At 41.0% G+C, this 15,776-nt stretch overlaps 1 protein-coding gene across 5 annotated transcripts in view; it reads left to right on the top strand.

The window, feature by feature from the left end:
• The window catches only part of LOC119719429 (transmembrane protein 198-like), a 40,609-nt gene that overhangs the window by 22,284 nt on the left and 2,549 nt on the right, over positions 1-15,776 (top strand). For all 5 annotated transcript variants that reach the window (XM_038188881.1, XM_038188877.1, XM_038188876.1 and 2 more), the window contains 3 exons: positions 481-812; positions 10,422-10,985; positions 11,790-11,932. In XM_038188881.1, the coding sequence (XP_038044809.1) occupies positions 596-812; positions 10,422-10,985; positions 11,790-11,932 (924 nt within the window). In that variant the 5' untranslated portion in view covers positions 481-595. The remainder of the gene's footprint in view (positions 1-480; positions 813-10,421; positions 10,986-11,789; positions 11,933-15,776) is intronic.

Consider the following 15,776-nt stretch of genomic DNA (forward strand, 5'->3'; position numbering starts at 1 on the left):
CAAATAGCGTGCGAGTCACACCACATTCTCCGGATCTGAGATATCCTTACCATGCGACATTTTGAGTCATTTACCGGTACTTGAATTTTTTGGGGATGAATGGAATCCTAGGGAGAGAGAGGTGGAGGGAGTGGCTCCCTGTTTGCAGGAACGCAATAATCCATGAACCTTAAAACCTTCAATTGCTACTTGCATGTAGCTGCTTCTACTTGCACCAGGACAAGTACTCGAGTAGGTGAAAAACCACGAGTAGGACATCCAGTAGCATAAACTACTTGCCACTACTCGAGTAATCGAGACTTTACTTGCCCAGCGGTAGTCTCCAGTGTACTTTTTCTTTTGCAGAGTACGTACAGATCTTGAGATATAAACTCCACACATACAGGTATGATGTAGATGGTTTTGTAAAGTGACTAAGCTTTACAGCAAGCATAAATCTGCCATGACTCACAAGATTTCCTTTCTGGTGTTGCATTACAGAAGCCTAGGAACGACACTATGACGTAGAGTCAGTCACCAGACCCGACATCTTCTCATCCAGATCAACACACTTTCTTGTTGTTCCACATTGTTATTTCTCGTCGTGCACTCACAAATGAGCATGTCTGCGAAAGGCCCCCAGCAGTCCCCGTCGTCGCTCAGCCTGCTGCTGCAGACGGAGTTCAACACGACGGTGGCCCCGCCCATGACGCTGGCGCCGACCACTGAGGCGCCGCCGTTGCCGTGCGATGGAATCCGCTACGACTACGAAGTGCCCATCGCTGTGGTGTGCGGCATGTGCTTCGTCTTCGGAATCATCTTTACGTTCTTCGGTAAGTTTTGGTTTGGAAAGCTGCCCCAGCACTGTGTTGTTTTATAAATTTGTCAAGGAATAATGTGCATAAGATGCGCAATTGTCAGGTCTTGTTTTTTTTAAGTCTCTAGTGTCCCGGTCCGACTTAGGGCCAAAGTCCAAGTTTGCATCCTTATTTTTGAAATGGGAGACAAAAACTGATCCGACAAAATGAAATATCACAATTTATTTTGTGCTTTACATGGAAAAGGCTTAATTTTGTTATTAACTTAAAATGCTTTTGAAGTTGATAACAAAATGTGACAGAGCGCATCCCCTTTTTTGTTCAAACAGATTTAGTTTTAAAAAGTTTCAGAAAGTTTCTGATTCTGACAGTAATTCAATCTTGACATTGCTCAATGTCATCATTCAATGCATGAACCTCAGCTGAAATGCTGACCACACCAGCCCACTGTATGCTTGTCATTCCCAGGTGGTTCCCCTCTGTATTTCGTGGTTTAATCCCTCATTCTTGCTGACCATTACTCCATATTTGGAGGTAATTTACACATTTTTTGTACCCGCCTTGGGAGGCAAGAATAATCGTGCTGAAATTGACCAGACCGGGTTATTTATGTATCTTGAGATTTATATTTCACACGGATATTTTTTTGTAGAGATGATATTATATCAAGATTCACTTGCTGGCAAAAGTAACTTCCTCGTTAACCCCCCCCCCCCCAATAAAAAAACCACCCACCCAAAACAACCCCATAAAAACCCGCCAACCAAACAAACAAAAAAACCACAAAAACAATTTAAAAAAAACCTGACAGATGTCATTTGGTGTTGATGATGACATGATGGAGAAAAAGATTTCCCTACATACATGTACATTTAGGCCAAATAAAAAAAACAAATGTGTTTAGCGTCCTGCTTTTTTTAACAAAGGGAAGCGAGAGGCCTTTTTTTCCCCCCTCCAAAATGGCCGCCCCACTGGGCTATTTGGCAAGATGGCCGCCATTTTTTGTTTTTTTTAAATGGCTGCCACTGTACTCGGGAATGGCATACCGGTACCAGCTTTATGTAGGCTAGATGCAACTGACAGAGGCCAAAATGATGTCACTGTTGAAAATGTATCATTTTTTTGGTAAAGAAAAAAAAGGGGAGGCGGCCTCCAAAAAGGAAGTGGGCGGGGAGGCTAAACTTTCTTTTAAAAATTTGGCTGTACATGTACTTTTTGAATTAATTTAGCTGCTGGAGGTTGGCAAAAGTATTTGACATTCTCGCCTACGTTGTACAGGTATGTCCCTTCTCCCTTGATTTTGAAGTAAGGTGTTGGCTTTACATGTGACAAAGTGAAGTATGAACTTCACAAAAGCCCTTTTCACACTAGACAAATCTCGGGGTTGACGCAGGGTTGACGCAGGGTTGAAAACATGCATCGTTTCACACTTGAAGAATTTCAACCCTGCATCAACCCTGAGATTGGTTTCGCCCCGGGTTGAACTCAACCCTGCTCCAGACCAGGGTTGAGATTTTCAACCCGGGTTGAAATTCTTGCCAGGGTTCGAAACAGTAGTAACTGAGCATAATAAGCTTGATTTGCATGAAACAAGAGTGAAACGATGCGGGGTTGAACGCAGGGTTGAAAAATAAAAAACTCAACCCGGGGCGGCACTGGGTTCGCCCAGGGTTGAGTTCAACCCAGGTTGAGAGGCTCTAGTGTGATAAGGGCTAACGTGACCAGTAAGTTTATCTGTCTTTTTCCCTTCCAAACTCCACAGAAATGTTTCCCGTTTATGAATTTTTGATAGCAATAATTGATCCTTGCATTGCTTGAAAAATTATGATTGATAACGTAGTCCTCACAAATTAAATGTTTTAGAAATTGGAGTTTTTTTGGCAATAAACCAGATAAACATATCAGTTACACAATCAAAATGTCATCATTGCCTTTCCTTACACACTTCAGAAACCAAACATCTTTTCCCCATAAACATTCAGAAACCAAACACCTTTTCCCCATAAACATTCTGAAACTTTAGAAACAAAGAGAACAGAACAAAATCCCACACTGTTTGAAATTTGAGAAAATAGAATTCCCCAGCGGGCAATTCAGCTCACTACTTGGGGGAGCAATAAAGGTATCCTTTTTCCTGCCATGGTTGGAATAAAAACAGATTAATTACTCAGGAGGACAGGTGGTATTGACAGTTTGGAGTCCAGTGAAATGAATTTAAGAAGGAAACAGTAATTTTGTATCGGAGCAGTAGAGCTCAATTTCACGAAGTTTCTTAACAGAAGATAACGAGCTTGCAACAACTTGTTGTAGACTTGGACATACTTGGTGCCATACAGATGAGAATTTATCCCAAACTTGGAATCAAAATCTTTTCTCCAAGTATTTTTTTTTTTTAGGAAACATCTCTGTTTAGTAGCCGATTCTTGTCCCCAAGAGTGCATTTCAATCAGGCTCAGATAATTTTGAAAATAGCTTACTCCACAAGCTCACAGAGATGAAATGGATTCCATTGCTAAAACTTTTACAGCATTCAGTGCATCACAGAGCAGTGAACAAAATTAGGAACTCAGTTTCAGTTGAAATAATCATATTTAAAGGCAACATTTGCAAACATTAAAAACAAAACTACCAAATTATTATGAAATACCTTACTGGACTGTTAGTGAATGACAGTCTAAAGCATCCTGGAAAATCATGGCACCTGGTGTGCTGTCATTTTCAAGAAAGATGAAAGTTTTGTATCAATTTTCAACGATGGTCGGCCGACCATCATTGGAAAAAAACCCTGTTTCTCAAATACTGCTCCCACAAAAAGATTTAATCACTGAAACATGTAATTCATTCAAACTTAATCAAATCTAATATTATTCGTAGGTCATTTTAAGATTTGACTGAGGTTTGACTGAAAAATAAAAAGATTGAAAAATCAGTCACTGAAGCGTATTTACTGTACATGTATAAATGATTGTCTTTGCACCTATAGAGTTGGTCTCTTGGAAATGATCGCCTCATCATGTCCTTCAGACTAAGACTATTTATTACTTGTTACAAGAACAACATGGTACAATGTAATTGTGAGTGTTTGTTATAAATTAAATTCTTCCAGTCTCGCCCGTGCTGTGATGTGAACAAATCTTCATCGCAATCAGACCTTGGAACAGTGTGCGGCTTTTCTTAATTAAAAAAACACAAGATTGGTTTTCCATCCCAGCGCAGAAATCAATAAGGTTCGGTTTACTTTTCATTTTGTAGTCCAATGTCCTCGCTCCTGGACGGAGACACGCCATGAAATCTTTTTAGCACATTCCGAGAACATCATGGGGTAAATGCATCGACCGGGACCAAAAGGTCGCGGGTGAGACAAAAGTGCGTTTCAAAAGTTGAATCATGCCACACGTACAGACTGGATTAAAGGCACATACCGGTACCGTAGGGACATTGGAACGTTCCGATTTAATGAGAAATTCCTTGCTCCCAAAGTGAATATGGGACTGGTACCAAATACCTTGTGGAATTATTGCGTCTGAAGTGGCATCGTTTGGAAGAAAACAATCATTAAAGGTGGTTTTAAAAAAAGTGTGTACGCGGGCACACTTTAAGAAATTTGGCGATATTTGTTGAATACTGTGAAGATTACCCATCCTCTGGGACCCTAACGTCAACTACCGTACATTTACACTAAGCAGTTAATAACCCTCCTATGCAAACATAATGTGCCAAATTGTCCTTTCAGTCAAAATCAATCAATTGACTGTTTTCAACAGTTACAATGTACAGTTAAGAGCTCCCAGCCTAAATAAAGCAGGATTGACTGGCTGTGACTGTTTATGTAACTTGTTATAGCTGTGCTTTGACTGTACAATGTAGGTGATTGATAAGACAGCTGTGCGCACCGGTTTCCTGCTTTTGTCTGTTGACTGAGTTTGACTGGTCACAGTGCTTGCTTTAAATATGATCAGACTGTTGGTGACTAGCCTGTGTAAAAGGCGCAGCAGGGGAAGTGGATGGACTTTTTGACGGTCTGTGACTTTTCAAACAGTAGGAGGGTTAAAATGAGAATTTTGTCCTGAAGCTGACGAGACGGTGTAATTCAAATTTCAAAATATAAAATCTCAAATTGGGAGCACCAACAGAGGAACTCGCTTACAAGTCCAAAAAACTGTGCATACGGTACCTTTTACTCTTTTTCTCAAAGTGTATAGTAGGCAAAGACCTGAAACTTCATGAGGTTCGTTGTAGTGAGATATTTGTCGCTTCAAATGGAAAAAAAAGTTTCAAATGCAATGTACCTTTAACCCAGCGTTACATTAACTTGTGGCGTCTTCGAGTTTCACTGGCAGATGCTGTGCTGCTAATGAGTTTCTCTGGAATAGGAGAAATAATAGTGTTGTCAGTCACTTGGGTTGGTATCGGCGCAGTGTGCGGCATCTGGCGTGCTGTGCTTTGTGCAAGGGGCAATAGGAGGTCAATGCAGAACAGATTTCAAGTGGTATACTCTGTACATTGTACTACAGGGTGAGTCCAAAAGAAAGTGACCGAATTAGAAACAATGTTGTTAAAAATATGTGGCTCATTCCATTTCATAAAAATATCATAGGGATATAGTACTGGTTATTGACTAGTAACTAAAAATGTCATCTAATACGCATACTCTATGAATTCACAAGTTCAAATTCAGCTGTCCACCACTGATCATTTACCGTTCTACGAACTGATGAATACCCATTTACATGTAAATACAATGAAACATTGACGCTTTCCCACCTCCATAAATGAGGGCGCTGTTCAAATCAGACGATTATGCGCACTAGCGGACAATCATTTCAGGGCAGCACATGCACAAAATTGTAAAAACGGCACTAACAGTCAGTAATAACGGCCACTGCCACAAACAGGGCGTGACTTTTTTTGTAAAAAAGAGCACTTGTTGGGGAAAAAAGGACACTTGAATGGAAAAGGGCAGTCTTTACACAATATTGGGGGGGGGGGAATACCCCCTTACTCCCCCACTGGCTGTACATATGGGTTACATGTAGACCTCTTTGGAAAAAAAAAGGCCATTCAAATGAACTATGACAAAGACATTCCTTTATAATTGGTCATACGCTGTCACTTGTGTTGGACTGTCACTTGTGTTGTGATTTACTTGTGACCAGACTTGTAATGGACTGGCCAAAAACACCCTGCATAGGCAGTGTCCACTCCATCATGGCCATATCAGCTGACCAACCAGGAAGTGGCTGACTGAAGTGATGAAAGAAGACGATCCCTTTGGCTTATAATCCGGCGGAATCCATCAGTTTCCGGCAAGAACCCTGGTTCCTAATTGGGCCGAAAACGAGCCAATTAACTGGGTTATAGCTGTTGAGGATTCTCCTTTGACATTTTCCTGGAGGGGATGTGAGGGGTTAAGTTTGGAAACAGTTTATGGATGCTAAGACAATTAATCAATTAAGAAAAAGTGCGAAGAAGGGAAGTATTGATGAGAGGAGATGGGATATGAGGCCTGGCCTAGGGGAGGGATTAGCGTGGTTGACACTTCAAAGTTGGCAAATGTATGTGTACTTTGTGTAGGTGCAGTTCAGAAGCTTTTGATAAATTTCTGGATACATGTACATGTGTACCAGTACTGTACAATGTACGTGGATTTCTCATTCTACATGTACAAACTACAAGTACATGTATAGCATGCAAATTGTACATGTTTACACTGTAATCATGAAAAGAGATAAATCTATTTTAAAACCCTAACTCCCCAGCCTAATTTACTAGGAACCATACCCATTCAGGCAAATTCCAACACCCACATGGGAAATTGCACACACACTGTTGTCAAATTTCATGCAATATCTGCATGTAAGTACCATGTATGTTCTTCTGTTGCTTTCTGTAGGTTACAATCTGTGAATAAACATAAATAATTCAGGTCTGGCTGTCAAATAAACAGTCCAGCTCTTTCAATAAACATTCATGTGATTTACAGTCATGTTTTCTGGTGGGAAACCTACTCTAGCTGTACTTCACATGGGGAACTTGTAATAAAAAGCCGCGATCCCCGTTGCTACGGTAATTCCCAGGTTTGCAAGCATTGTTAATGGTGCTAGCATCGTGACTACATGGCATACATGTTTATGACTTCCGACTAGCGCCCTTGAAGTTGACAAAAATGACAAAATGGGGAACTGCCAACATAGGGCTGGATAGCTCAGTTGGTAGAGCACTGGAACGGCAATCTCGAGGTCGTAGGTTCAAACTCCGCTCCAGTCAATTTCTTTGTTCAGCTTTAAAAAAGTAAAAAAAAGAAAGAAGCATACTCTGTAGTTCTCAGTGTATTTATAGGAAGATTCCTGGCCCAATTGCCTGTGGTATAAGGGTTAGTTTTTCTTAAGTCCAATTACGGAATGTGAAAGTGTGCAATTTTTTTTCCCCAGAAAAGAGAATTTGCACCCCAATATATCCCAATATCTTGATCAGTACCATACCCCCTCACCACCCGCCCCCCTTTTTCTAAGATATATTTATTCATCTGATTCATCCCCACTATTTCCAAACCACAGAAAAAAACCACTATGATGAGTCCCCATGCCTAGGGGGAATGTGGTTCGATCCCCCCAAGTTTATTTGCCTAGTTGGAGAGGCACTGTCACGTTTTCAAATTAACTCCATCTGGCTTAGTCATCCACTTGTGGCCTCTGCATTGCAGCTGCACATATCCACTATGGATTTCAGGCTCTGGTCTCCCACAACTGGATGTGATGTGAGACCTCAAATCAGGCATCTTGAATGCTGTGAAGACCTTTTAACCCAAATTTCACACTTGTCCCAAGTTCTACAAATGGTCTAAAATCCAATGTCTGGCGCTGCAAGAGTTTGAAAAAATTGGTGATATTCAGGATGAGATTAAGGGAACAGAAAAAGCTGCAAATGATCAGCACATGGTTTCAGGGTTGCTGTCTTGCCAGAGATGCCCGGAGCAATGTAGGGTGTATGATTGTATAATGCCTAAAGAAACTCCTGAAATACTCATTTCTTTTGTTCGACATTTACTTTTAGCTGGGTAAAATCACCTTTATGGTAAAACCTCAGGAATTCCAGATTTCAAAAGGAATTCTCTAAAAAAAATCCTGCAATCGGGAAAAACCTGACCCAAAACAATCTTTAAGTCAGGAAAAATCCTGAAGTCAGGACTTGATAAATCCTGACAAAAAAAATCCTGAAGTCGGGAAAATCCTGACAAAAAATCCTGAAGCCAGGACAAATACTGACAAAAAACCTGAAGAACCACGCAAGAACCAAATGTCTTGGAACCAACTTTGTTCAGAGATATTTTTTGCTCATTCAGAAACTGTCTGCCTATGATGTTTGCCTAAAAAAGCTGATCGCGGCCAAGTGGTTAGGGTAGTTGAGACTCGTGATCAGAGGGTTAGGGGTTCGAATCCAAATATTGTGTCTTATGGCAAGCCACTTGCCTCTATCTATCCAGGAGTTACGGCTAAAGCTGGGAGTAGTCTGCGATGGACTGGCATCCCATCCAGACGGATTAGATTCTCAGACCTTTCATGCTAACTAAACAGGCTTTTGACAGACTTTACTGTTTTGTACACGCACCACTTACTCAAACTTAATGCATTGTAATTCTCATCAGTATGATACAAGTGGACATGGTAAAGTCCCTCGCAGGATCCTTCCTTCATTCTACACAACTTGTTGATCTAATTTTCCAAACAGGCTCCCTTTAATTTGAATGTAGTCATCGTGTAAATTCTGTCAACCATTCAGCCGTCCTAACCACATCTTGCTGAAATCACTCATCAACCTCATTGCCCCATCGGCTGCGACCACAAAACATGCAATCAGTCATTCTGTCATCCTTCTTGGCTTTTTTTTCAAAACAGAGAAACAAAAGTCTCATTTTTTTTCTAGTACCTGAAGACGCAGGTGGTAATCTTCATACGTCAGACTGAGTTTTTTTTTTAGCAGATTCACAGTGGTTGTCACATCTTTCATGTTTTTGAGGAGAGTCATGTCTCACCGAGGGACCTCCAGACACCTAACAGTCAGATCCCAAGAGTTCATGGACTTTACATACGTGTACATGTGAACTTTTGAACTTGATTTTGTTTGTGACCTTACACACTGTAATTCGGGCGATTCACAATGCAGTGCGCCACCAAGAGTTTGCCATGGAGATTCCATTTTTCAAGTTTACGGTTGACAAAACATGGCCCATTTGAATGAGTGTCAGTAGACAACTTGAGCTAATTTGTTATAGATTGGGGCATAGCTTTCTGCCACCTTAACTAAAAACACCGTAAATGAAAAGAAAAGGGCAAACATATACTCGAATCATACGCTTCGTCTTTAAGAACGCGTTCTGTGTGTGTTCAAACGTGGCACAATTTATAAATAAAATAGATTCAGGAAACAACATCAAAAATTTCTTTCTCGTGAATAAGGTCTGTTACATGAATTTCAGTGACTAAAGCTTTGAGTTGAATGAAATTCAACAAGAATGTATTGAAATGAAACTCCAGTGAATCAAACTGATTTCCATTTTCACACCAGTTTTTCTATCCCATCGTCAAGCTGTGCACCAATTGATAAATTCACAGATGGCACATCTGTTCCCCACATCTTTGTCCTTAAATATAGATAATTTATCACTCCATTTATTTTAATGGGTTTCAAGCCGGCTTCTCAGAAGAAAGTGCTTAAAATATGTGGCAGCCAAAAAAAGCTTTGAAATCAAGCGATTGAAAATATGTGTTTACAAAATTCTTCACGTCTTCCGTCACTCAGTGCTTATTCACTTTGATTATTTTAAAAATTTAGAATTTTTTCCCCCTGTTGATAACTGGAGTGTCCTGACTGGAAATTGTAAACATGTGAGAGATAAATATGGAGATAGTGGGTTTGTTTACGATAAGCAGTGATTTCACAGCCTAGTGTGGCAGAAATATTACAGTGCATGAAGCTATGGACCAAACTAAAATTGCATCCTCAAATACATGTCACGCTATGGAAGAATTTGGAAATAATGTTTGCATTGACTAGCAATCACAAACTGAATCTATGAAAAAAAAGTAGCAATGTTTTGGTGTGAATTCAGAAATATATGAATTCAAAAATATAAACCGACTAAGGCCTTTAAATTCCATGAAAATTGCAATAAAAGGATTCACCCTCCTATGCAAACATACATTGAGAATGAATTGAATTTTATGGACCCTTTGGGTCCTTCTAGTCATGTGACATGCTGTTGGCCAATAGGAATGGCTGAATGCAGAGAGTTGACATTATGATTGGACAAAAGATATTTTCTGTCCAATTGCCCCCAGAAAATTGATGTGCCCTGTCCAGTATACTGTCCGCGTGTATTTACTCCTTTTTTTTGCAGGTTATAATGTTGTGAGGCCACTATTTTCCTGAACAATTATACCCTGGCATCATCCTTGGCAGGGTATTCTTGATTTTGATCTGGGTTAAACTGGTTTCCTTCTTTGTAGGTTATTGTTCTTGAGACCATCATATTCTCAATCGTTTCTTGTCCTTCCTTCATTCGCTGCGAATCGTTTCTAAAGGCCAAACATTTCTAAAGTCTTCTGCTTACTTTGTTCGTTGCAGGATATCGCTGCTTCAGGGCCATCATGTTCCTGATCGGCTTCATCCTAGCCTCCGTGGTCATCTTCCTCATCTGCTTAGAGGAGAGCACCCTCGTCATCGGCGTCAACATCGGCATCTCCCTAGGGGTAGGGGTGGTCTGTGGCCTGGCCACCATGCTCTTCAAGGTCTTCGGTCTCTTCGTAACGGGCTTCCACGCCGGGATGCTCCTCTCGGCGGCCGTGCTAGTCATCCTAGAGCAGGTCTACCATCCGGACATCATCTGGGTGCCGCTGGGCATAACCTTCGGCGTCGGGACAATCTGCGGGCTCGCCACGCTCAAGTTCCAGCGCCACCTGGTGATCATCGCGACGGGGATCATAGGGGGCGCTGTGGTGGCGACCTGCGCGGACTATTACCTGGAGCTGTTCCGGATGGTGGAGTACGTCTACGACCGGTTCCGGGTGCAGGAGTCGCACGCGCCGTGCTGGTACAGCTGGCTGATCTTGGGAACGTGGCCCGTTATCGCGCTGCTGGGGATCGTGATACAATACCGAGTGACGGCTAGAGGGTATGATCACAGAGATGGTGAGTATTGGTACATCGGTGAAAGATAGTGGCCAACTTTTTGTTGTCCTCGAGAAATCTGCGCTTACCCTGTAAGCACAGAATTCTCTATAGTTAATGGATGTAAGCATGCACAGAAGATGAAATTCCTCGCTTACCAAAGACACTTTCAGCTTTAAGCACAAATTTGTCTGCTGTGGTTAGGATCACAAAACAAGTAATTGTTCTTTCAGCCAAACGAAAACAATTCACAAAGGGATGTGTGTGAATCAATGTTGTTTTGCTGAAAGAACACTTATGTTGTTTGAAGCGGTGGTTGTGTTGAAAATTCCCTTACTTCAAAAGTACATGAGTGATTTGAATGATTCTTGTACTAAAAGAAAGCGTATTGATTTGGCTTTCCTATCCTAGATTTTGAAAGTGCTACATAAAGAACTTCATTTGGAAATTGGTCCTGCCATTTGGGTTGTTTTTTTTACTCACTCTGTATTTAGCACGGTATTAAGGTCTTAAAACACAAACTTCAAAATCAAAATATAAACTCAGTTTGTATAGATGAATCCAGGCACATGATCATAGCACCCTCACGAGGCCCCCTTCAATGGAGCCCCCATTGTGCATGCTATTGTACAAAGCAACTGCCCCATGACGGATTATCTGGACAATAGCTAGCACAATGCTTTCGCCATTGAAGGGGGCCTCGTGATGGAAATGAAGCATTTTCATGAAATATCAATACTGATTGCAGATAATTGAAAGTCAAAAGTAAAAATTTTATATGGAATTCATTCACTGAATGTGAATTTTGTATCACCCTTTTTGCAGGTAAAAAAAAAATGATGAAGTCACATCACGTGGAACTGCACAAGATAAAAAAGCATCAGTCCAGAGACGGCAACGAAGTCCGACTACAAAAATATCAAAATCTTTACCGGGTCCGACGGTGCAATGGAGATGTGGTGGCTGTGGTAAGGATAATATGTGATTGTTGATGTTGCCATTGGGGCCATAGTTCTGCTACTGCCCTAACAAATACATGTACATGTACATGTATGTTTGTTGATGTTGCCCCTTGAGCCATAGTTTCTGCTACTGCCCTTACTTTAACTGTGATAAGAATAATATGTGTATTAATGTTGCCTCATGTGCCGTAGTTTCTGCTATTGCCCTTACTTCAGCTATTATATGTTAGTTGAAGTTGGCCCTGGGGCCATAGTTTCTGCTAGTGCCCTTACTTTAGTTGTGGTAAGAATAATATATGTTTGTTGAAGTTGCCCCTGGGACCATAGTTTCTGCTATTGCCCTTACTTTAGATGTAGTAAGAATAATATATGTTTGTTGAAGTTGCCCCTGGGACCATAGTTTCTGCTATTGCCCTTACTTTAGATGTAGTAAGAATAATATATGTTTGTTGAAGTTGCCCCATGGACCATAGTTTCTGCTATTGCCCTTACTTTAGATGTAGTAAGAATAATATATGTTTGTTGAAGTTGCCCCTGGGACCATAGTTTCTGCTATTGCCCTTACTTTAGCTGTGGTAAGAATAATATATGTTTGTTGAAGTTGGCCCTGGGGCCATAGTTTCTGCTATTGCCCTTACTTTAGCTGTGGTAAGAATAATATATGTTTGTTGAAGTTGCCCCTGGGACCATAGTTTCTGCTGTTGCCCTTACTTAATAATGATCAAATATTTGCCTGATGCCAGAAACCGGTGTTCACATAAAACTTTTGCGCAAAGTATGAACCAGCAGGGAGAGACAAAAAACAAAACAAACAAAAAAGCTGGAATTAATAAGAGAACAAATGTGTCTCAAATCAAGAATCAAGATGAATTGAATCTCTTCGCAACAAATCACGTAACCGAACCAGGAACCCTAGGAAGTCGTCATCGAAGAAATCAGGAAAACCGTCAACGGTGCCCCGCTGTGGTCCCCAAAGTCAAATTGGAACTCTCCCCGGGTTCGACCCAGGATATGTGACTCAAACCGGTACCCGGCCCAAAAAAGAAAAAAAAAGAAAGAAAAAAAAAGCTAACATTTTCTTGTTCTTTTAGTTTGCTTTTCTCGTTTTCTGTCTATCTTTTTTCGATGTGGAAATCCTGTCTTGTGAATCACATTTTGTTTCTCTACCGGGGAAAATTAGGGCCAATAATTGGATGCCTGGTCCCCGATGTGACTTTATTATTTCACTGCGAAGGAAGTTTAGTTGGTTCGCATTACCTCTGGTTCCTCAAAAGGGCGATCCATTGCACAAAGTCTGGCATTTTGACCCGCAGAAATGTTGTTGCAATTTGTGCTTGCACCTGTTGAACTTTTGGCCTTTTGTTGGGCACATGGGGACAATTTTGAAATAATGTGTGGAGAAAGAGGTTTGCTGAGTGTTTACTTTTTTATGTAAAAGTTGTGAGCAGAGAAATTGACTTGAGCGGGGTTTTGAACCTGCAACCTCCAGATTGCTGATCTGGTGCTCTACCAACTGAGCTCTCTAGTCCTATGTTGGTGGGCTCCCTATTTATCAATCTTTTTGTCAGAAGCCATAATCCCGTTAATGCCTTGTAGTCAGGGATCGTGCCTGAGGTCAGGATGCTGGCAACATTAGCAATGCAGCAAACCTTTATATTTAACGAGAATCATCCTCCCCAAGGCAACTCAACGGTATGGGATACAAGCTAGAAAAAACAACCCAACACCCCAACAAACAGAAGGAAACAAATTGCAAATGAAGCCAGCCTCCCCCCCCCCAAAAAAAACCCACCCCAAACCAAACAGCTGTTCACTTTTTTGTTGATGCATTTCCACCATTTAGCTTTTTACAATCCTTTTAATCATTACATTCATGTTCATTATGTACCAGTATTTATAGAACAAACATACAGTCTTCAAGCATGTATTTATGTTCAATTACGTCAGGGAAGTGAAAGTAATTCTTCACGACATGACGTTCCCTCTTCAAGTTATAAATACTTGAGTTATAGATTGTACGTCCTTGTAAACTTAGCTGATTAAAAAAAATGTCAAATTTCAAACTGTGCTGAGATTCAACCATATTTAACCATAGGCCTATTTAACCGTGAAGCATGATTATATTTTGTCCGTATCACACTGTGTTTTCAAGTATGAGTCAATTGACTGATCGTTGGAAATCACCCACATTTCTTGAATTCTTCTGAATGACAGCAAGTCAGACGGAATAATTTCGCTATGTTTTAAAAATATTTTAAGGAAAAAAGGAAATTTGCGTAACTCTGCATGTACTTTAGGGAGATGCTACTCTGTAACATTGAACCCTGGCCTTATCAACCAATTATTGCTCGTCAAAAAAATACAAGCATACGTAGCGTACCTGCACTGTCACTCAATATGAGCTGATCGCTATCTGCTCCTCCCTCTGTCAACGTCTGGCAAATGTCAGAAGTTACTCTCCCTCTATCAATCAGAGTTGACAGGCTGTATCATCGAGGTGATCCATCAAATCATACCAATCATAAATCATTGACCGTTGATTAATATGTAAATAGTTAATTCAAGGATGACCAATCAGAGGTCGGGATGTGTGCCCTTTGCCTGGAACCCCCCTTGCCCCCCTGCCCTCCCCCCAAAACTTGTCAACTAAAGAATGCAGGCATGTTTTTGTCAGTGTTTATTGCCAGAGACGTTTCTTCATCCTTGGCTTCAATGCAGTTCAGGGCTCTTCTTAATCTTGGTGGAAGATATTAAGCGGGGTAGTTCACGTACAGCCTTGGTTCCATGCAGTATTCATGTTCCCATATTCATGAACTGGTCTCGGTCGACGAACGGCACGCCTAGCCTGTTGGCGTGTGTGTTAAGGGCGCCTGCTTGGGTGAATCGCTGCACAGTCCAAAAACCTGTGCGCGCTGTAACATGATGTGTGCTTTTAGTTTTAATTTTTACACATGCAGGAATAAAACATGTTAATATTTTTGGTATGGAAGAAAGCGGTGACTGCTTTATGTTCCGCCAGACCCCTATGTTCAGAGTGACTGTTTTCGACCACCTGCACATAAGATTGTGTTACTCCCGGTTAGGGTTAGGATTAGGAATAGGAGTACGTGCAGTCGGAACAAAACCACAAGCCTCCCATTCTCTGCTTTCCCAAGCCCCGCCCACAAAGAGCAGAAAAACTTAAACAACGTATTCTTCACATTAATGCGTCCGTAGAGTCCCCTGATAACCATCATGACCTACTTTCATGTGCAGTGTGACGGAAATAAATTCCGGGGAAATCGTCCCCAGACAGTTATGAGTCATCTTGCTATGGCGTGGATTAAGGCAAGGGAAAAAAACTCGGCAGGTAGTCGCTGCCGAGTCCTGAGAGTGCGCAGGACTATAAATATAAGACGACTTCTTATTAAGGGAAGCTTTAGAGGATCATCTGAATTTAACCCAAAGTAACCTTCCAAATTATTATCAAAAAGCTTACTTGGATTGAAGATCATACTGGTACTAAGAGCCCCATTTTTTCCGTGTCGCTTGCTGAAATCATAGAGCTCCTTTTTATAGCTCCATGCTGGAATCAAGGCATCAGTCAATGGACTGATTTCAGGAAATAAGGAGTTCTATTGAGTATGGACGGAATCGTGTTTCGTGATCAAAAGATTGTGCATGTTTTTTTTTCCTTGAAAAGTGAAATATCCGCTGAGCTGAAACTTCAACAGGTTATGCATGAAAAGAAAAATGCATGAAAAGCTAATGGTCCTTCTGGTATATGCCATATAGGGCACATGCAATAATACACATTTTTATTTTTCAGGCATTGTTTTGCCATTTCTGTGGTTGTTTCATGGCCCTTTTG

Source organism: Patiria miniata, unplaced genomic scaffold, assembly GCF_015706575.1.
Source record: "Patiria miniata isolate m_02_andy unplaced genomic scaffold, ASM1570657v1 HiC_scaffold_8, whole genome shotgun sequence".
In the NCBI taxonomy this organism is placed as follows: domain Eukaryota; kingdom Metazoa; phylum Echinodermata; class Asteroidea; order Valvatida; family Asterinidae; genus Patiria; species Patiria miniata.